Raw genomic sequence first — 24,776 nt, forward strand, 5'->3', positions numbered from 1 at the left:
TTATGGTGAGTTCTATGGTGATATTATTTAAGAATGTTTTGTCCATTATTCTATTAATACTTAATCCTCACAGAAAGCCTATAAGACAGTGTATTGTCTGAGACTGATCAGAAATCGGAACTACTCTCAGACTTTGAGGCAGGAAAGTATTTGCTACAAGGAAACAGCTTACAAAATCTTCAAAATGGCTAAGAATACAGGTCAGGAACATTCACCAATGGGCGCAGCAATAAAGACATGGCAGGCATTGCAAGACACCGCTGCTGATCCTCTTGCCCACCTGCAGTGCTGCACCAAGTGATCTGAGGATAATGGTTCCTGCTTTGCTTTTACCATTCAGATATCATCACAGTCTTTTTTCCTGGCAGAATATAAACTTGAACCCCGCTGGAAGGGAGTCTGGAAAAGGTAGTTTTCAGACTTCCAGCCCTTGCAATATGGAAAGGTAGGAACGATGCTGAATGTCAGCAGATGATATGTGGCTTAGGAAGATGTTATTATTCTTCCTGTTTTACACTGTAGGAAATTGAGCCTACAGTCTGGTGACTCCAGGGCCAGAGCTGCCAAAGTCTATATCATAAACTCTTTCTAGGGAAGGTTGTTTGAAGTTATACATTAACGTTACATACTTCTCCTCAGAGTTCACTTCAGTCTTCATTTGCATAGTAGGAGATAATCCAGCTGATCAGAAATGATATAAACAAACATAAAATTGAATGATTAAGATGAATCTTACTTTTTTAAATCAAGTTTCAAATTCTGTATGAAAAAAACCATCCAGTAAAACTGGCAGATAATTAATGTCTGACAGTTTTATTTCCTTTTTGTATTTTGTAGGAAACAATATGAAAAAAACATAGTGAGTGGCAAATGTTAATCCATACTTTAAATTAGAAATGTATTGCTTAAATTTCTATAGCTTGTTAATTTTTTTTGTAGAGGTAATCTCTGAAGGATCATTCTGAGTTATTCTTTTTACCTAGTCTCTGCCAGATAGCCTGGCTCAGGAAGACAGAGCTAATATACCAAAACATCTTAACATCTAACCTAGTCAGAGCTAATAAACCATAAGACAAAATTTACACATAACTATATGTGTGCCTCATAGAATGATTTTTTTAAAAATTACTCATAATAGCTAGATTTTACTTCAGTTAACATGAATTAAATTGTAGTGCCTTAGTAAAGCTTCACTTCTTCAAGGTCTGTATATAATTTTTGGCCATCAGAATTATTTTAAATTACTGTATTTTTCATACTCTACTTTTGTGGACTTCCACCTGCATTTTATCAATAGGTTTCAAAGTCTGTGGAATTACAAATTGGAGCTGCACAATTTTCTGAACTTTCTGCTTAAAATGATCCTCAGCCACTACCCATACCCAGTTTCTCTCATAAACACACACACACACACACACACACACACACACACCCCACTGAGTATTTTATGTGGATTTAGAAATTGTGTTAAGGAGTAGAAGAGTAAGTGGCTTATGAGTTGATGCAAACTAAGAGACTTTATCCCCAGAATCCCCTAGGGTGTGATTAAATGTTAGCTGAAAGGAGATTTTATGTAGAGAACAACTTATAAGGACGCAAGTATGAAAATGATAATCATGGAACAAAAAATAGGAAGGGATATAGTTATTATCATACTGTCACCAGTTTATTTCTGAAATATTCTTAAAGTTTATTTTCAAGTCTGTAACCATGCACATAAGTATAAAACAACTACATTTTTTAATGAATGAGTGATTTAGAGGGAATGAATTTGTATAACATATATTTCTTATCTCTTTTCCTTAGTTACTGGAAAAAGAACCAAAAGAAAATTGAAAAAAAGTAACATATTCAGTTATAATCACTTCATATGTTTCATTATTAAGAAAATTTTCTTATAATTTTTATATTAATATCACCATATGGAGCTTTGATTAACTGTAACATAAATTATTAGAAAAGATGGATAAAGTTTATTATAGTATAGGCCATGTGAAAAATTAATTTCTAAATTTTCACAAAATGTAATGATACCAAAAATTAACATCAGTTGTCAGTATGCCTCAGTGAATAAAAACTATTATTCCTGCCTCATAAGTCTAGGGGTTCCTAGAGGAAAACTTTAGCCTAATAACGACACATGTAGTATTTATTTTCATATACAAATGAAAATGTCTTGCGCTTAATAGAACACTAATTAGAAAGCACAGTAATAGTAACCACATCAACATTTGTCTCCTGCTGCCAGGTTTTTGCTGTTTGCATCACATTCCTGGCATTAAATCCTTCATGGGAATGGATGGTGTTATAAAATGCAGCACTTTGATAGAGCTTGTTTATAAATCTGACTATCTTATAACATAATTAGTTCATAGTCTCTTTAACCTTTTCCATTCACTTTCACACATCTGGATGCATTTTAGGTGTAGTATTTGGAATAATGCCGGGGGTTTATTACCTTATGGAGAAGTTTTCCTATGTTCTCAATTAAGTCCCGATATTTCAGGAAAGATGAGGTTTGTTCATTCATCACTTTTATGTCATTTGACAGTATAAACAGTAAAATTTTTTCAGACATACCAACTTATATACAGAATATGCATAGTAATTTTACTGAGAAACTTGCCAGATATTTGCTTTCATAAAGATGGAAAGAGTTACTAAGAGTGATTCTTTTAAAATTACTACGGTCATGTATTGGTGGTGTTGATGATCATGTGACCGGAAAGCCATATAATATAAAAGAAATTTAGTAAATATATATGAAATTAAATTTTCTTTGAGATAAAGAAGAGTGGCTCATGTAAGAGAGAATAAATAGTGCAATTATTTTTATTTAATTTGATTCCTGAAAGCAGAATTAGGCAGTTTACATTAGGTAATACATTAAGTTATAAAAGCATTAATAACTTATGTTTCTAAGAAGTAGCTTAAATGCTTATTTCTGTAGAAAATAAGCATATATTTATAAGCTTATGAACATTATGTGTGTAATCATATGTAATCATTTGTAGTCTCATTGAGGTTGTGTTTGTGCTTGTTTTACAAGACAAAGGTAAAAACTTTTTTTGGTTGTTGCTTTTCTTACTGGCAGCCCTTATTAAAACATGGTATTTTTGCTTTTGTTTCAATGCAAAAAAGCCATAAGGCTATTGAACAGGATACTTAGACTATCTTCATAGCTCCTTAACAATAATGGGAAACATTTGTATACTGTGCAAAAGACAGCTACTTTTTGCTAAAATAATTTGGAAAATATATAAGATAAATGCCTAGAATGAATAGCATATATTTATTATAGAATTTCTTTATTAATAACATAATCAATTTAGACCTAAAATGGATTTTTAGAGTTGCACATATTCTCCAATCTCCTCTGTGTAGAAATACAGGAGATTTAAAAATAATATTTATGGTAGTCTAATATGTATATATAATCTAAGATATTAAATTGAAGGCTACATGTATCATAGGGTATCAAAAATTATCATATCTTCATGGAGTGGTCCAATTTAGCAGTTGAGAATAAATTTAGCTCTATTTCACATAATCCAACATTAAAATGTGCTTGGACAAGTGAAACTTGAATATACATTCTTGTTGAAAAGACCATAGGTGATTACAATAGATTCAGTTTATGTTCAACACGTCATCACATCTTCTGGCCCCAAACATGAAAATAGACACAAAATTTCTCCTGTAAGTTTAGGAAAGTCTGTGGATACCATGGATTCTTATTATGCATTTATTTTCACCTTAAGCTATTCCCACTTTCCATGTGCTAAGAATTTACACTTCTTCAAGCACATCTCCTTCTAGTTATGATAAATAGTGTGTGGCAACACAATTAATTGATGGATGTCAAAGCAATGAGATCAATTTATTCTTCTAAACAGCTGCTATGGCAGTAAACATATCTTAATGGAAGGAGGCCTCTTGAGTTCAAGAGGAATAAATGCCTGTCTTTGTGCAAGTCCTATCAGCATACTTCCAAGCCTGAAGGCGTTTGGCAAGTATTGTTAATTGACTTGTAGCATTAATTAAGTTAATGATCCAAGATTTTGTTTCACAGTGCTTCAACACATCAGATTATTGTACCAAGAGCATGTTAGAGTTCAACACATCAGATTATTATACCAAGAGCATGTTAGAGTAATTCAAACTACTGCATTCTCTGATACTCATTATGCTATTAACACTACAATTTAAGTAGATAGACTTGCACAAAACAATTCAGAATTTTGTTAATTTCTAATTGGGTAAAAAAGCATAAACTTTCCAAACCTGAGAAATATGCATTTAGAAGCTTTCTTTTGATTCTAAGTAAAATTATGGAATCCTTCTCTCACACAAAAGACACAGGTGTTTTAAATAATAATTTAAATTTAAATATGTTTTCCTACTATGTCTTTGAATTCAAGTATCTGCTATGGCAACCTCTGAGTTCATGAATTGTAAAAAATTTTTACTCTTTAAATGGAGAACTCAATTTTTAAATAGTAAATAATTTACATACTCTACCACCAACAGATAAGACTATTTTTTCCAAACTCAACAACAAATTCCTTTGTTTAACCCCAAACAAAGCCATTTTATCTATTTTTTTAATTTATATTTTAGGTTCTGGGTACATGTGAAGGTTTGGTACATAGGTAAACTCATGTCACAGGGTTTGTTATACAGATTATTTCATCAACTAGGAATTAAGCCCAATACCAAATAGTTATCTTTTCTGCTCCTCTCCCTTCTCCCACTCTCCACCCTCAAGTAGATCCCAGTGTCTGTTGTTTCCTTCTCTGTGTCCATGTGTTCTCATCATTTAGCTCCCACTTATAAGTGAGAACAGGTGGTATTTGGTTTTCTGTTCCTATGTTAGTTTGCTGAGGATAATAGCCTCCAGCTCCATCCATGTTCACACAAAAGACATAATCTTGTTCTTTTTTATGACTGCATAGTATTCCATGATGTGTATGTACCACATTTTCTTTATCCAATCTGTCATTTATCAGCATTTAGGTTAATTCCATGTCTTTGCTATTGTGAATAGTGCTGCATTGCACATTCATTTGTATGTGTCTGTATGGTAAAATGATTTATATTCCTCTGGGTATATACCCAGTAATGGGATTGCTGGGTCAAATAGTAGTTCTGCTTTTAGTTGTTGAGGAATAGCCATTATTAATTATTTGTAATTATCCACTAAGACAAAGTAAAAAGGAAACAACCTTATTTTTAAACTGAAATAATGAATGCAAGGTTGAATTTGTTTTTTCTTAACAATTTCTATTTCTATTTGTGTATACTTGAAGAATCAGATTCTACTGAGAATTTGAGTTTTATAGGAAATTCGTTCTCAAAATTAGTATTTTATTGGTTTGTAACATCTTCTGCCACTTTGTAATCACTGTATGTTTTAATAAATGAATAAGTCTTATTTGTGTTAGGATATATTTCCACTCCTCACTCTGGAGTAACTGCAATAGCCTGTATTTTATATTTAAATTAAACTCAGATGTCTATGTTAAAATATTTTATACAGGGTTAAATAAGAATTGATTCATATAATTATACACAAAAAAGAACAACACGTAAATTTCATTTGTTGCTATTTAACTCAAGATTTATAAAGGTAGTATTTGTAAATGAAATTCAAAAAACATATAGTAGCTTTATAGGAACAATGACTTGGGATTTATACTCATATATTTTTCTCAGAGAGCACATATGTCCAATTATTTGAGTAAGTATACATAGCAGTACCCTCTACATTTGTTACTTCTTATTTGTTCCTCATTTCCAGTCGTTAAGAAGTGAAGGTGGCAATTTTGTAACCCACTAACATGTTTTCATGATAACAAGGCTATATTGCACACACATTATAAATACATATATAAATCTATGTATTTTATACATGTTACTTTTAACACAACTCTAAAATAATTTTTTGGATAAAGAAAGGAATGAAAGAAAGTAAAACTGTACCTAGTCAAAAAGCACAAGTGAAAATTACGTGTGCTTTTACAGTGAAAACCAAATGGAAAGAGTAGAATATTACTTTATTGTTGACAACTAATCAAAAATATGGCCAGTAGTCCTTATGTATTTGCAACTGGGAAATACTGTGCTGTAAGAAAAAAAAAATCTACATCACTAAACTGGCCTTCACATAATCAGCTGAAAAACAAAACAGGAAAGAGTTCTGTGAAACCGCAACTCTCTGGTGAGAAATCAAGCACTATTTGAAGTTTTCCTGCCTATTTCTCCAATGTAGTACACTGCTACAATACTTAAAACCTGATTTCTGTGCCCATAAATTTGTAATTTGTTTATTTTCATGCCCTTGCCTTAACAATAGAAAGGTATTCTGAAATTGTTAGCTCAATGTTTTGCCTTATAAGGAGGTTCCCAATTTATTTATAAGGGAAAAAATGTTGTGTTTATGATTCTATGATGTACAGAAATGGGCTTAGTTAGCATCATGAGATCTGACTCACACTTATAATTTCAGACCAGAATAAGTGTGGCTCCGTAATCAAGCCACAAAAACACAACCAATTTAAACAAAATTTTGACTGTGTTTTAAGCAAAGTTAGTATGATGAAATGAAGTATCTATGCTCAGCAGTAGGTCTCGTTGTGCATATAGAATGCATATCATTTCCTGAGCTATCTAATAAATGCATTAGTGAAATTGGGCTGGGAAGTAGAAAGTAACTTCCAGAAACAAATGCTGTAGTATTTACAATCCTACTCTCAATGAAAATAAATTAATTAAGAATTCTGTAACATCTCACTGCATTATGAAATTTGAAAATTAGATCCTAACGAATGTATCAAATAATTACAGTACTTTAAAGTTATAGAACAGTGGTATTAGAACATGTTTAAGTTTAGGTAGAAATAAGTAACAACAACAAAACAAGTGGGACTTATACTCCAAGTTTTATACACCACGTGATCAACTACCATAGTTTTGTGAAACCTGGATATGGGAGCAGAAGCCCTAAATTGGTCTGTGTCATAGTTTTACAGTTTCACAGACAATATATTAGCCTCCAAGAGGCTTTTCTTCTTCACTTTTGAAATGTAAATATTTCCTTTGTATGGATTAATACTCCCTACTGAAATGGAAACACAGTCTGAAGACACTTGTTTGCTTTCTTCACTGCCATATCCCCCTCCATTATCATGTCTGGCCCATAATAAGCACTCAGTCAATATTAGCTGATTCAATTTAACAAGGTCATGTATGAGAAAAGTCTTTATAAACTGAAAAATATGCTGTTTCGGTATTATCGCTTCAGACAAAAGACAAAGTATGCATAATCTGTAGACAAGAATAAATTTTCATAAGCATTTGAAAATATGATGTGTTTTCTTATTTCTTATTCTGCTTTACAACAGATATGTGTAATTCAAGTGATATTTCTTAGTAGTAGAAAGAGTGTAGTTTGATAAATAAGGTAAGTTATTATCTTTGAAATACCTAAGTCAAGAAAATCTCTGCAGTGAAAAGAATACTGTAAGTTTCAACTTTCTATCTATAAAATATAAAAGATGAAGGGACATTGACACAGAAAATAAATTCAGTGAAAGCATTTAAATATGTTTATCATGTCATTTCTCTGCAAACAGTATTTTCTTCCCAGATGATCATGTAACTTATTTCCTAAATATTATAATGCACATTTTACAATAGGACAACTAAACAAGATTTTAAATTCTAGGATATTATTCTAATTTCCTTATGTCAAGTAAAATGTTTTTGTATTTCTTTTCTCCATGATATGCCGTAGGAAAGATTTTAACGTATGGTAATGCTGTAACGGTGTTAATGTATTTATGTATGAGATTTAAAAAAAACTGAATTTGATATATTTTAGGGAAAATGTGTGAATCTTCAGTCAATTACTGTGAATGCAACCCCTGCTTTAATGGTGGTTCCTGCCACAGTGGTGTGGATTCTTATTATTGTCATTGTCCATTTGGTGAGTAAAACTATTTGTTGATATAAAATATAAGTTTGTTTTTGCACACAGTTTAGCAATTTTGTTTTATTATGAGTATGACAGACCAAAAAATTATTGTTTTACATGGAAGGTTTTATTAAAATAAAATCTTAAATGTTTAACATTTGTAAAAGTTATGGAAATCCCATTAAATACATTACATTGATCATTACTACAAAAAGAGTCAACTCAAGATAATTGAATTAATATTGTTTCCGTAGGACATTTCCCCCCAAAGATTTATGGATATCTTCTTTTTAGCTGAGAAGTTATGAAATAAAAAAATTCTGTAAGCACTCTTTCACATCACTCTCTATTTCAAATCTTTAAGAGTAGTCAAAGTAAGGTTTTTTGTTTGTTTCACTTTTGTGAATTTTGCTTAATTTTTTATTTTTGTTTTTTACATTAGTTTTTAATTTTGTTTTTTATATTAATTCAGCCACTTTTATTAGAAGGACTTAGTAACTATACCTGACGTTTTCATAATAGACTTTTTGTAGCTGATACTACCTGACTAATAAAATTTCAGACTAATCTGTCTTTTGGGTAAGAAAAATTGTTAAAAAGAACTTTTTTGTATACATACATATTTATTCACCCTAGTGGAATGAACTAAAAGATTCCTTCCAGGTCTTATTCAACTGTTACCCATTACTGTGCCAGCCAAAAACCATGAGATTCAGAGGAAGCATTTGTATCAGCTTGGCTTGTTTCATAAGTTTGTGATTATTCCATTCTTTTTAAAGGGTGCTTTACACCACAACATAGAATCCATCTCCAAATGACTCTGTCTCTTTTCTTTATTTTTTCCCCTTTGTATATTTATTTATTTATTTTTTATTATACTTTAAGTTCTAGGGTAATGTGCACAACGTGCAGGTTTGTTACATATGTATACATGTGCCATGCTGGTTTGCTGCACCCATCAACTCGTCATTTACATTAGGTATTTCTCCTAATGCTATCCCTCCCCCCTTCCCCACCCCATGACAGGTCATGGTGTGTGATGTTCCCCTTCCTGTGTCCAAGTGTTCTCATTGTTCAATTCCCACCTATGAGTGAGAACATGCGGTGTTTGGTTTTTTGTCCTTGCGATAGTTTGCTGAGAATGATGGTTTCCAGCTTCATCTATGTCTCTTTTCTTAAGCAAGAAAGAGCAAGGATATTTTTCTAGTCTTCCTTTGGGCATATAACTGTGCTATATGGACCTGAACAGTAAAGCTCAACCTATAGTGGATAATAGAATTTAAAAGACATATGCAGTTCCTAATAACCTGTATAATTTACTAGGTACTTTTAATTTCCAAACAACTTCATGACTATCTGTTTTTATTAAGCACATCCATAGAATGATAAAGACAAACAAAATAGAAAAATATCTAATTTTGAGGAATGTATTTTACCAATGGTTTTGAGGCCCAGAAATTGGCTGATTTGCCCAAAGTCAAAAAATGAAGTTGAGACAAAACTGCCCCAAGACAATGTAGCAACTAGAACACAATTTTTTATTTTCAGTCCAGTATGACATTCACAGAACCCCTTTTTATACAATTTCTTTGAAATTCTAACAATGCCTGTGAAGTAATGAAAGGTATATCAAGGTCAAAATAACCACAACTTGAGATCTCCAAAAACTTTTTCTTTCTTTCAATGGTGTCTCATCATTTTAAGTGGTGCTGCTTTCTACAGATAACCACAGTCAAATTTCATGGTTTAACTTAACATTTTGAGATAAAAGATAAGGGGATTAGAGTGTAAACTAGAAATGATTTTCAAGTGACTGAACAGAGATGTTCATATTTTTAGGGATCCCTTTGCAAATTTTGAGGATTTAAGTTTTGGGGATTTTGAGTTGCAAATTTGAGTATTTAATAAAATTGATACACAATAAAAACAAGTTGCTGCTGCAGTGTAGTGGTACAACTGTCGTTGCCTATTAAGTGGAACTATTTGAGGGGCCAAATGTACCTTCTTGTCACTCTGTAGACATCGCCAGGGGAAGAGGAATAGCACAATGTAAATTAAAATAGACACAAATCACACATAGCCGGCAGTGCAAATTTCTCCCCCTATTCCTTCCAGGGGCAAAGACAAAAAACATTATCTAAACTTAGACATTGTCGGTTGACAACATAAGCACTTACAAAAGAAAACAAAAATCACTGAAACACTGCTATGTAATTTGAAACTAAAGAGATAGAAGCAGAAACAAAAATGATTTTTGTTCTCAAATGGAATGTGGATGAAAGGTACAAATAACAATGTCAGATGGAATGCCTCAAATAAATAGCCAGAGGTAGGTAGTTACACTTGCATCCTTTAAAACAAAACTTGATCATTTTGAAGTTAGAAAAAAGTTTTTTGCACTGTTTAGCTTCTCATCAATAAAAGATTGGCTATTTGGATTTCAAAAAATTTTTTCGATACTTAGATTTTTTAATTTAAATTACGTCTTAGGAAAAACATAGTGCTTCAGACATTATAAAGGCGACATGTATAATTATAACTTCTTAGAATTAAGATGCGACCTTTCTGTGAAAACAGTACCAAAACCTTTTAAGAATAAATTTTTTAAATTCCATAAAGAAATATTTTCATGTTTGAAAATACAGTATCAATTTGAATTAAAATGTAAGTATCTATATACTTTCTCCATATATTTACACTCAAATATTCAGCACATTGTTATAGATTTATTAAAGTTTATTCAGAAGAGACCTAAGTGAACACATAACACAAATTTTTTTAGTAGTATTTTTATTTCATTTATATGCTTTATTTTTCCTTTTACTTTAACTTCACTTACTCTTTCTACATAGATAGCATATTTATATACAAATTATTATTACATACAAATTATAAATATTAAATATAGATGCCACAGAAATGTATAAAATACAAATACAAATTCTACAGGATAGATATAATAAGTATATAATGTATAAGATTATACTATGTATAAAATATATTATCTCTATATATCATATATATGACATAACGTATATATCAATAAATATCATTTCTATAATTCCTTTGCCTTTTCTTCAACTTTGGTTAAAGATTAAAAATTAAAAATTATGTATAATTTCTTTTTTTTTTTTTGAGACGGAGTCTCGCTCTGTCGCCCAGGCTGGAGTGCAGTGGCATGTTCTCGGCTCACTGCAAGCTCAGCCTCCCAGGTTCACGCCATTCTCCTGCCTCAGCCTCCCGAGTAGCTGTGACTGCAGGTGCCCGCCACCATGCCCGGCTAATTTTTTTTGTAATTTTAGTAGAAACGGGGTTTCACCGTGTTAGCCAGGATGGTCTTGATCTCCTGACCTCGTGATCCGCCCGCCTTGGCCTCCCAAAGTGCTGGGATTACAGGCGTGAGCCACCATGCCTGGCCAAAATGATGTATAATTTCTACTCATTTATAATAAATATTATTTCAGTCTGGACAGAAAAGGAAAAGATAAATAACACAAACTTTTATAGCAACTTCTAGGCTGTTTTAATTTTAAAAATGTTCTGATATAAAATGTGGTAGTCAAAATAGCTAGACAATCAGTAGATCTGGCCTCAAATTTTGGTGGTTTCTCTTGGTTCTGTGACCTTAGGCAAGTTTTAAATACTCTATAAAATAATGGCATTGGTTCCTTCCAGCTGAACAATTCCCTCACTCTAAATTTTATGCATTTATGGGACATATAAAGCCAAAATTAAGAAATGAAACCTTTGCAAGTTAATAAGAATCATGAGGTATTGGCATGGGTTAATTTTCCAATCATTTGCCACAGTCTACTAATATTTGTGGGAAAAGAATTTTGGCATAACATTGTAACATCAATAAAACTCATTTTTCAAGTTTGAAAAAGAACCAGCACAAACAAATGGGAATGCTGACTTTCAGAAAAACAGACAGCCATTTTAAAGTAGCCTGCTATAAATCATACCCACAGAGGGTATAAAACAAGAAAGAGATAAAAACTTAAAGACAGTTATTTCCTTTCCTAAACCAATGATTCCACTTGTCAGATTTTGTGGCCCTTGAAAATAACATGAATATAGGTACTGATTTAAAAAAAATCAAAACAAATGCATTTGCCATCTTCAATTGAGTTGAAATAGTTTTTAAGAACTATATATTATGAAGGAAGTATGTTGGCTGAAAATTGTAGCATAATACAACTTTTAAAAGATCAACAAATTTGGGCCGCTTGCGGTGGCTTATGCCTGTAATCCCAGCACTTTGGGAGGCTGAGGCAGGCGGATCACCTGAGGTCAGGAGTTCAAGACCAGCCTGACAAACAAGGTGAAATCTCGTCTCTATTAAAAATACAAAATTAGCCAGGCGTGGTTCCCGGCACCTATAATCCCAGCTTCTCGGGAAGCTGAGACAAGAGAATCGCTTGAACCCAGTAGGCAGAGGTTGCAGTGAGCAGGCACTCTAGTCTGGGGAACAAGAGCAAAACTCTGTCCCAAAATAAAAAAAATAAAAAAAAAACAATAAATTTTGAAACGTTTCTGGGAAAGAAATCTCTTCAGACATACTCCATTCCACTAAGCCTTTCATTTTGAGAAACAAAACATACTTAGATATGTTCCCTAATTAGACAATGAAAAATAATTACATCAGTTAATCATTTCTGCCATGTTTTAAAGATCATTCATTCATAAAGATCATTAACTATTTTAATTTTAGTTTAGATGAAATTTTTTGGAAAGTAAAAAAAGTTGTTAAAAGATATCTCATTTTATAATTCAAAAATATTTTAATCAAAATATATAATAAAATTTTCGTGAAATTTTATGCCAGTTTGTCAATTTTCCCTCCAACAGGTGTCTTTGGAAAACACTGCGAGTTGAACAGTTATGGATTTGAGGAGTTATCATACATGGAATTTCCAAGCTTGGACCCCAATAACAACTATATTTATGTCAAATTTGCCACGATTAAAAGTCATGCCTTATTGCTTTACAACTATGACAACCAGACAGGCGACCGGGCTGAGTTTTTGGCCCTTGAAATTGCCGAAGAAAGACTAAGATTCTCTTATAATTTAGGCAGTGGTACATATAAGCTCACCACCATGAAGAAGGTGTCAGACGGACATTTTCACACTGTGATTGCCAGGAGAGCAGGAATGGTAAGATATTTCATTTTATTGTTGTTGTATATCCAACTGGATCTTCAAATAAAGTATGAATTGGGGTGCAAATCATGTTAAATTAGGTTTATTCATTAAATGAACACTTTAGTTATGAAAAACTTAGGCATAATATTTTTCTTTTGCTCATGACAACTCTGTTCAAAAACAATAAAAAGGAGAACAATTGAGAAAATAGCCTAGTGCGTGAAAAAATTTCATTGATATTTTTTGTATGTTTTTAAGGCCATGTCAGGACTATACTTAAAATAACTACCTTTCTTTCCTAAGTATTTCTGCCTTGACTAAGTATTTCTGCCTTGACTGAAGAAACAATTTAGGAACAGAGGAGACTTTTCTACAAAATCTACATAACATAACTTAATCAAAAACACTTTATTGTTAAAAAATGGTAACAATAGTCTTAGCTAGTCATAGTCTTTTTGCTGGTGGAGGGTCTTGCCTTGATATTGGTGGCTCCTGACTGAGCCAGGTAGTAGTGGCTGAAGATTCATGGTGGGGGCTATGGAAATTTCTTAAAATAAAACAACAGGAAACGTTGTCACATTGATTAACTCCTTTTTCATGAAAGATTTCTCTGTAGCATTTGAGGCTATTTGATTGATACCATTTTACCCACAGATGAAATTGTTTCAAACTTGAAGTCAAGCCTCTCTCAAACCTTGATGCTAATTTATTAATTAAGCCTATGGAATATTCTAAATCCTCTGTTGTCATTTCAACAGTGTTCACAACATCTTCACCTAGAGTAAGTTCTATCTTAATAAACCGCTTCCTTTGTTTATCCCTAAGAAGCAGCTTCTCATCCCTTCATGTTTGTTTTGCAAGATTGTAGCAGCTCAATCACATCTTCGGGCTTCACTTCAAATTCTAGTTCTCCCACTGTGTCTACCACATTGGCAATTACTTCCTCCATTGAAATCTGGAAGCCCTCAAACTCATCCATGAGAGTCAAAAATCAACTTCCTCCGAACTCCTTTTAATATTTGATATTTTGACCTCCTTCCATTAATCATGAATGTTCTTCATGGCATCTAGAATGGTGACTCCTTTCCAGAAGGTTTTTAATTTACTTTGCCCAGACCTATCAGAGGAATCATCATCTGTGGCAGCTATAGCCTTATGAAATGTATTTTTTAAATAATAGGACTTGAAAGTCGAAGTGACTCTTTGATCCATAGGCTGTAGTCTGGATGCTGTGTTAGCAAGCATGAAAACAACAGTAATCTCCTTATACATCATTGTCAGAGCTTTTGGGTGACCAGGTGCATTGTCAGTGAGCAGTAATATTTTGAAAGGAATCTTTTTTTCCGAGTAGTAGATCTCAACAGTGGGCTAAAAAATATTCAATAAACCATGCTGTAAACAGATGCACTGTCATCCAGGCATTTCTGTTTACTGATAGAGCACAGGTGCAGTAGATTTAGCATAATTCTTAAAGACCCTAGGATTTTTAATATGGAAAAGGAGCACTGGTTTCAATTTCAAGACACCAGCTATATTCACCCCTGATGAGAGAGTCAGCCTATCCTTTGAAGCTTTTAACCCAGGCATTCACTTCTTTTCTCTAGCTATGAAAATCCTAGATGACATCTTCTAATAAAAGGCTGTTTTTTTACATTGAAAGTCTGTTCTTTAGTGTAACCACCTTCATCAATGACCTTAGCTAGATCTTCTGGATAACTTGCTGCAGCTTCTATATCACCATTCACTGCTTTGCTTTGTACTATTACCTTACAGAGATGACTTCTTTCCTTAAACCTCATGAGCCAACCTCTGCTACATTCCAACTTTTCTTCTGTACTTTCCTCACCTCTCTAAGCCTTCATGCAATGGAAGAGAGTTAGTGCCTTTTTCTAGACTAGATGATGGCTTAAGGGAATGTTGTAACAGGTTTGATCTTCTATCCAGACTGCTAAAACTTTCTCCATATCAGCAATAAGGCTATCTTGCTTTCTTATCATTTGTATATTCACTGGAGTAGCACCTTTAATTTCCTTCAAGAACTTTTACTTTGCATTTACATCTTGGCTAACTATTTGGCACAAGAAGCCTATTTGGCCTATCTTGGCTTTCGACATGCCTTCCTCACTAAGCTTATTCATTTTTACATTTTCATATAAAGTGAGAGAAATGCAACTCTTCCTTTCACTTGAGCACTTAGAGGCCATTGTAGGGTTATTCGTTGGCATAATTTCAGTAGTGTTTTATCTCAAGGTACAAGGAAGCCTGAGGATAGGTAGAGAGACCAGAGACAGATAATTGCTGGAGCAGCCAGAACATAAACAACATTTATCAATTAAGCTTGCCATCGTATATGTCACGGTTCATGTTGCCACAAAATAATTATAATAGTAACATCCAAGGACACTTCACTCATCACAGATCACCATACCACATAAAATAATAATGAAATATTTGAAATATTGTGAGAATTATTCAAATGTGACTCACAGTCACAAAGTAAGCACATGCTGTTGGAAAAATGGTGCTGATAGACTTGCTGGATGCAGGATTACCAGAAACCTTCAATTGGTAAAAAATAAAATATCTGCAAAGTGCAATAAAGTGAAGAGCAATAAAATGAGGCATGCATGTATTTATAGATTATATTGATTTTATTATGTGGCTTTCATGTTACAAGAATGACATATCTATTTAGGACTTGTGTTTATTAAATAAATGCTTTATAAAGGAAAATGCATCACATCTTTTCTTTATTAATGTTTGAAAATATTTGACATAGTATAATAGAATGGAATGGCTTATTTATTTTTTATTCTTTATTTATCTTCACAACTATCTCTCCATATTTCCCCCATCTCTAACAGCTATCAAGGATTTTTAATAAGAAAATGCTAACAAATCTGTCTTAAAGTATTTTTGCACTTTAACTTTGAGCCTTTAAAAGTGTAGTTACTGGTGGCCAGGCAGGGTGGCTCACGCCTGTAATCCCAGCACTTTGGGAGGCCGAGGCGGGCGGATCACGAGGTCAGGAGATCGAGACCATCCTGGCTAACACAGTGAAACCCTGTCTCTACTAAAAATACAAAAAAAAAAAAAAAAAAAAAAAAATTAGCCCGGCATAGCGGTGTGCGCCTGTAGTCCCAGCTGCTGGGGATGCTGAGGCAGGAGAATGGCGTGAACCTGGGAGGCGGAGCTTGCAGTGAGCCGAGATCTCGCCACTGCACTCCAGCCTGGGTGACAGAGCAAGACTCTGTCTCAAAAAAAAAAAAAAAAAAAAAAAGCAGGGTAGTTACTGGTAAGATTTATAATTCACCCTAGATAAAGGAATTGTGTAAAATGTTAAATTGTCTATTAAAAAGAAAGTCTAGCCAAAACAACAAAATAAGTGCCCTTAAATCATTTTAAATGAAAAAACTTGGTATGTAAATGATTATAATTGTATTTCTGACTTCATGGCAATCTTTAAAATATATGACAACTTATATAGTCCTTAGACTGATCATATGAATCATACATTTGTGTGACTATAGAGAAATTTTTGCCACTAAATGTATGGAATATGTTATATTGCTGAATGCATATAAGCAATATTCAGAAGTAATATTTAAAATGTTTTTAACCAAGCTTTTGCTAGTTTTTTTCCCTATGACGCGTAGTTAATTTTAAAGGCTAAAATTTATGCAATCTATAATTACCAATTTCATAAGGGCGTAAGACAGAAACTACCTTATAATATTAATTATTTTTGACCAATACACATAACAGACAATCTATTATGAAAGAACAAAATTTGTCATTTGATCTCAGGAATATTTTATAAATCCATGTTTATTTTGAATTGGCATCAGATACAATGACATTTCTCTCCTCCACTCTAATTTACTACAACATTAAAGGAAATTTAAGCAAGTTTTAAAATACAGAACTGTTTTTAATTATGAGGGGGAAAAAGAATAATGATTAGCTCTAAATATAACCAATTGATTGTGTCAACATGGTCAAGGGTAGCTGCTCAGACACGTCATTCACGGATATCGCCACATCCATCAAACTGCATTCAGGGTCCTACCAGGTTATTAAATGTATGTTACTTGAAATATTGGTGAGAAAACAACAGAAGTATTGTATGGTTTTTATCAATCATTTTAGTTATAGATGATTTTCCATTTCCTTTTGAACTTAGTGTTAATATTTTCCAGCTGGAACATTTTTCTAATATATTTAATTTATATAGTGTTTACTTAATAAAATTACCCCCAACATTCCGAAAATGATGTCAAGACATAATGTTATATTTTATATTTTAATTCTAATATGCCCACATTTCCATATTATTGTAAAGGTTAATATTAATCATAATTAAAATTTTATTTCTGTGAATTAAGTGCTTAAACAGGTGTTGGTCACCCTGAATTATCACCAACACAAACCACATATAACCTTTTGAAGTAAAATAATGGAATATTTTACTTGATCTTGGTCTCAATGAAGTTTACATTATGAGTAGTGCCTAAAAATCCACCTGACTTTAATGAACATTAGTAGAGGTATAACAAACAAATCTTGGATAAAATATATTTTCTGATTAGTATAGGTTACTGCACTGATTTTTGCTTGAGATTTTAAAAATCCAGCATTCTCTGGAAGAATATAGATTTAATCAATTCTAGTATTCCTGATGATTGATGTAACCAGAAATATTGGGCCTTAAAGAATTAGAAAAACATTTAGAGATTGATATATATAGATTGGGCTCACATTAGCCATAATAATATCCTAAAACTGATGATTAATAGTAGACATCACCTCACCCCCATTCTCCACACATATGTAAGATAACCATATTTCTGATATGTTGTCAAGTATACTATAATGTAAAATAAACGATTTTACCTGATGACCTCCAAGGTCTCATTAAACTTCATGAGCATTTGATTCTATCAGACAAGGACATGGGAGCAAGAGGTGAGTGGAGAAGGATGCAGTTCATTTGTATTATTGTGACCATAGTCATCAATTTTTAATAATACCAAATGTGAAAAAAACTCTGTCATTATTACTTGAGTCATAGGAAAAATGTCTTCCTGTTTCAGAAAACATCCAAAATAAGGCCCCTACTGGATTCTGAATTTGTCATTTTCTACATTTCAAAATAATTTTGGTTGGAAACTGGCAAAATCATTAACCTCTAAGCTTTAAGTCATTGCATAGTTGGGATAAAACATTTTAATTTATGGTGGTAAAGCTATAAAAATTCAACAGTAAAAGAGAATTTAACTCTGAAGATTAAATTGCATAAGCTTACTATTAAAATAAAACATCTCCTCCATTATTCTTTCTTTGAGTTGTATCAGCAAGCTTTTAGATGTATACGAAATATTAACAATGACTAAAATATAATTGTTTTATCCAAGGTTATTTTTCTAATTGAGGCATTTATAAATATCCATGTGGTACTTTCTAGTTTATGATACTTTTAGGGATCTCTACAAGGATACTTGCATAATATATGTGGAGAGATGTGTTCAATCAAGTAGTCACCTAAGCAGCAGAAGTTGAATTATAAAAACCTAATACTGCTTTTGAGATTGGGTGTCACCACATTTTACAGATAACTGAAAATAATCATAACTATCAAAAGAGTAAACTATATGGGGCATGAATGACTTGCCAGAGAATTGGAAGTATAAATTTTTCCTACAAATGTTAGTATTTATTATAATTTACTTGAAAAAAATGGCAAAAAAATTCCATGTGGCTCACAAGAGTTTACTGTATAGAGCTTATAATAATTAACTTAGAAACATTTAAGAATATGTTAGCCAGTAATATTTGATAAACAATTAATAAATGGATTATACATTCACCTCAGTCTTTGTTTTTAAAATGTGAGATACTTCAGATAAATTTTTACAAGTCTCCCATTTAAATATATATTTTATGGATATTGCCTAAAAATCATAAGCAATATTGATAAAAGCAGGATATTAAGGAAATTAATCATTTTCATTCCTAATGAAAGTGGCCTGATTTTTTAATACAGAAAATTTGATATCCAAAAACTTTGTATTTAAGTTTGGCATGTTATTAGTCAACTTGCTTAACTTCCTGCACTGTTTTCTACATTTGTTTTGCTCTTATTAAACTGAAATGATAAGCATCCTGATAAATGAATAGTTGCATTGTATTTATATTTCTCTGCTACATATGTAACAAATTTGGATTAATCCTGTCTGTGGCATTCGTAAATTTAGAATAAGGCTTTATTGTCTGCATTGGGAGAAACCTTTCAACCTCTTGTCCATTCGGATAATGAATTATTGCTATTCCTGTGATTTACTGGCACTACACTCCATCCTTCTTACAATTTCAGCAAGTAAAGTGTGCAAAGTTTGTCATTTGTCAAATTTTAATGAAGTTTGGGGAACAAAGGAGGTGTATCACAATAGCATTGGAGATTACACAATAATATGGATATACAACTTTGGTCTTAGACTGCACTGCAGCCATCCTCAGTTGCTGGTACTCATTATACAGGACTCTGACTTGTATGGTTATCATGTTCTGAGGCCTTTTAACCATAAATTTATGACTTTGTTTATCAATCAAAAGGAGTATTCATATGTTCTACTAAACAGAAGGCTTTTGTCTCAAGGGAATACGCATCCCTTAAAATGCAAAAATACTACTTAGTCATTATTTAAATACTATTGGGGATTTTTTACTGTAAAGTGATCTACAGTAATACATCCTGATTATACAGAAATATGCTGTAATGTTATTTATAAATAATTATTCTTAACAAAAATGAGAGGAGCACTTACTTGATTTGTTTAACAAATTTCAAACTTTAATCCAAATATTTAAATTTTCATAGATTGCTATATAGTATTTATACTGTATTTTCCTAATCTTTTTGTAAATGTGGCTGAAATCATATTAGAATAAGACTTTTGAAAATCCAAAATTAAGTGTCTTTTGTTAACATAGCTTGACAGTACAATAAACACGTTTCTTAAGATTGTAATCTACAGGAAGATGTTTCAGACCTATTGTGTATTATTCTAAAAAAGATTAACGGCATTTTTATCTTTTTTCACCTATAAAACAGGGGAGCAGGAGAGGATTTTTAAAGGTACCCTTTTACCTCTCATAGGTATAGATAGTCATAATTTTAGTTTGAGATATCAAAGAAACATGTGCCCATGATTCAATATTATAATTATGTGATTTATGCATTAAATCAAGATGTTATCATAGTTTCTAAGTCATGTTCACATAGAAGCAAGTCATGGGTAGTGTTGGCTGGAAAGGCTAATAGGGACGGTAGAACTCAAAGTTGAATGTTTCTTTCTCTTGCTTCGTAGGCAGCCTCCTTAACTGTGGACTCCTGTTCTGAGAACCAAGAGCCAGGATATTGTACTGTCAGTAATGTGGCAGTTTCAGATGACTGGTAAGGAATAGGATTAGTTTAATTTTTATTATTACTTAAAATTTTTTAAAATAAACTTTATACCTAAAAATAATTATAGGATGCTAAGTAGTACATAAAGCTTAAGATATTTTATTTCCCTCTCCAAATTTTCATAATATAAAATAGTCAATAATTACTGTGCAAAATGTGTTAAAATGTGTGAAATGAAGTGGTAGAAATAAGGATAAAATTGGAGAAAAGGAAATTAAATATAGCCAGTAGTCTTTGGAAAGATTCATGAAATAATTGCATATGATCTTCATTCTGAAAAACGTGTAGGATAAAGACCTCAGTTCTTTCAAATGCATTTCTAAAAGTTTATGTGAAAATTATTAACAGATATTTTTCCATCGCACTTAAAGCTGAGCACAGCAGTAATCTACCAGAAAATAAGTGATTTTAATAGGAAAAATGATAAACAGAGAAAAATAAGTAGTCACGCATCATGATGCATCATTCATTGCCTCAATCAACTTATTGGCATCCCTTGCATTGATCAACTTACTGATATTCTTTATCATCTCTTCAGGGAAGGAGCAATGTAATCTAATGTAAATATTAGAGTTGCCACTAATTCTACAGCATTTTATTTTCTCTCTGAGAGTATGCTCCTTCTTGTTGACTCAGTATTGTGATAATATACATCTAACTTGACTAATTGAAAACATAATTTCCATAAATATTATTATTTTTCATAATTCGGAAGTCTAACAACTCTGTGTGTGTATTGGACACTCTTCTACATATTTTCCATTGAAATTTATCACACTATAATAAATGTCAAAAAAAGCTATATTCACTCTTTTTCGAACTAAACATTATACTAAAAATGTAATCTTTTGACACTAATATTTATATCTTCCATTATTTATTTAGGACTCTTGATGTTCAGCCAAATAGAGTTACAGTTGGAGGTATCAGATCTCTAGAACCAATCCTTCAGAGAAGAGGACACGTGGAAAGCCATGATTTTGTTGGGTGTATAATGGAGTTTGCAGTCAATGGAAGGCCTCTGGAACCCAGCCAAGCTTTGGCAGCACAAGGCATCCTAGATCAGTATGGCGATTTTATTTCTTACTGTTTTAAAGAAAAAAAATGCAAAAAAAGTATGCTTCAGTGAGCATCAAAAGATGAAATTATTATGCTCAAATCTCTAAAAATACCAAATGATTTACATTGTTTTGAATTTTAAATACTATACCTTTGAAATTTTGGCATAAAGTATGATATTTAATTAGAAAATTAATATATTTCTAGATTCTTATACATATATATATATATGCATGTGGGCATGTATATGTTTTATCCTCTTACAGAGAGTTGTGAAGATTAAATTAGTTAAGTTGGTAAATTATATAAAAAAGGGTTCCAGCACAGAGAGATATATAGATGTTAGCCATCATGGGCACATAGAACTTTATTTCACATTAAATAGTTTTACTTATAGACATACATATTCCTAAAAACTTGATACAGCTTTAAAAACAGGCAATAACTTGATTAATTATGAACTGTAAGGCTTTTTTATTTGATTATTAATTAGGTTTCTAGCAATAACTTAGGGATGTTAGAAATTACATATTTTATTTTAAAATTACTTTTGTTCATTATCGAAGTTTGAAAAATTCTGAAAAATACAAGGAAGAAAACAAAATTAACCTATAATCTAACCACCCAGAGACAACTACTCTTAGGTTATTGTCATGTTTTGACTGCTTAGTATCCCAAGATGTGAATGTGCTATATTTTAACTGTTGCTATACACTTTAGTTATTTCCAATTTTATTAATATACCAATTACCCTGTGATGAACACATTTTCACAAAAATCTTTGCTCACATTATTTTTTGGATGAGATTACTAGAAATAAAACTATTAAAGGCAAAGCTAGGAATACTTTCTAATGTTTGTAACTTAAGTATTTTAATAACATTTGCTATTTGCCTTTCTTTTCCTACATGTTGTTACTGTTTTGTTACAAAGTCACACTAGTTCGTTATTATTATTAATCAAACAGTACAGAAAAACAAAGGATTGGGATTGCTACCATTGTTAATACTTCGGTGTGCATCCTTTTATATCTCCGTGTTCACACAAGTACTTTTTTAAATATCGATTTTTTTTTTCATTTAGAGATATTTTGTGAACATCTTTTTAGGTCAAAACCTACTGAAACAAAACTTTTAGACTTACCTTTAACTCCTCTGTTTCTGTTAGACCTTATGTCCAGAATGATGTTTCTGTTTGTTTGTTTGCTTTTTGAGACAGAGTCTTGTTCTGTCGCCCAGGCTGGAGTGCAATGGCGGGATCTCGGCCCCCTGCAACCTCCACCTCCTGGGTTCAAGCAATTATCTGCCTCAGCCTCCGGAGTAGCTGGGATTACAGGTGCCTGCCACCACGCACAGCTAATTTTTGTATTTTTAGTAGAGACGGGGTTTCACCATGTTGACCAGGCTGGTCTTGAACTCCTGACCTCATGATCCACCGCCTCAGCCTCCCAAAGTGCTGGGATTATAGAGGAGAGCCACTGCACCCAGCCTAGAATGGTTTTTAAAACATAAGTCAGTTAACTTTTCACTTCTTGGCTCAAAGTGCTTCAATAGCTTCCCATCTCACCCAGCTTCAAAGCCAAAATCCTGACCCTGAATGAAAACATTTTTATGATCTGCCATCTCCCTTCACTTCCTGAACATATCTAACTATTCTTCTTCTTGTGCCCTGAGCTCCAACCATGTTGGGCCTCGGTGTTTCTCAAACATGGCAGTACGCTTTCACTTCAAGGCTTTCTCACTGGCTGTTTCCTCTAGCTGAAATGATATTCTACGAGATATACTTCATTCCCTTATTTTATTTAGGTCTTAACAAAGATTAAGATTAATTCACTGCCTAATCTAAAGATTCAGCAAACCCGCAAACTCACTATACCCTTTCTCACCTTGATTTTCTCTATAGCTATTTTTTTCTTTATTTTCTGCCTCTTCCACAAGAAAAAATAAGTACTTCCTGAGTACACGGTTATTTTTTCATTACTTTACTTCCATGCTTAGAACAGTACTTAGCATATGGTAGGCATTCAATAAACATTAGTTGCATGAGTATCCTGATAGACATGTGTCAAAAAATATGTGGTCCCTGGATCATATGTATTAACCAAAGTGTTTATTTGACCAAGGTATTTTATTCAAGTAAGAATTAATTTAAAGAAGAAATTGTCACAGCTTTATCATTATTATATAAGACATAATGTTTTTTGAATCTTCTTTAGTGTGAGGCAGACTATGTTTTCTAGGAAAACTTCTGGTTTGATTAGTTTCTCCAAATGTAGTTGTAACTTGAGCTTCAAATAATGGAGTGCTTGAAATTAAACAAGCTAATAAAAGTTTATATTGAGTTTTAGCAAACTTCTCCTCATCTTTTATGTGCGTTATTGTTCTCATTATGATTTATTTTAGATGCCCTAGGCTGGAAGGCGCTTGTACTCGCAGCCCATGCCAACATGGTGGCACATGTGTGGATTACTGGTCATGGCAGCAGTGTCATTGCAAAGAGGGACTCACTGGGAAATACTGTGAAAAATGTATGTAAGGTCTTCCGTCTTCCCCTGGAAATTTTAATAACTATGAAAAGTAAAATATATGCACCCAAGTATGTAATCAAATTAAAAATTATGCTTTCATTCTAAATATTAAAATATTAAATGGACAATAATTGGTAAAATACAGTGACATTTTAAAAATTATTTTTGTAACCTGAAGAAGAATGATATCCTTTTAAAAAATCATTTACTAACTAAATCTCTAGCTTCCACTTTAAAGGTATTTTATTCACTTATTTTTGTTTGTTTTATGTGTTAGAATGCTAGGCAATCTAAAATATCAAAGGTTATAGTTAGGCTTTTTTTCATATTATCTGCCTTTGGGGGATATTTTTCTGGTGAATTTTTGTGCATAAAAAGGTATACACACTAAATCACTCAACACTGAGATCAAAACATCATACAGAGCCATCATAATATGTTAAAATTAATGTTGATACTTTCATTTTAATGTACAAGTAGTAGAATTAATTTTGAATATTACTTTTTTAAATCCTTTCATCATTGTCTTCTAAGCCTAATGTTATTATTTAGACATTAATGATGTTCATATCATCATTAGAAAATGGTGCTCTCTAATTTCGA

General features: G+C 32.3%; 1 protein-coding gene across 2 annotated transcripts in view; it reads left to right on the forward strand.

Moving 5' to 3' along the window:
* Positions 1-24,776, forward strand: part of FAT4 (FAT atypical cadherin 4) — a 177,861-nt gene that overhangs the window by 140,585 nt on the left and 12,500 nt on the right. For both annotated transcript variants that reach the window (XM_008969462.4, XM_008969463.4), the window contains exons 11-15: positions 7,883-7,987; positions 12,827-13,134; positions 20,490-20,575; positions 21,473-21,652; positions 24,049-24,173. In XM_008969462.4, the coding sequence (XP_008967710.3) occupies positions 7,883-7,987; positions 12,827-13,134; positions 20,490-20,575; positions 21,473-21,652; positions 24,049-24,173 (804 nt within the window). The remainder of the gene's footprint in view (positions 1-7,882; positions 7,988-12,826; positions 13,135-20,489; positions 20,576-21,472; positions 21,653-24,048; positions 24,174-24,776) is intronic.

This window comes from Pan paniscus, chromosome 3 (assembly GCF_029289425.2).
Source record: "Pan paniscus chromosome 3, NHGRI_mPanPan1-v2.0_pri, whole genome shotgun sequence".
In the NCBI taxonomy this organism is placed as follows: Eukaryota; Metazoa; Chordata; class Mammalia; order Primates; family Hominidae; genus Pan; species Pan paniscus.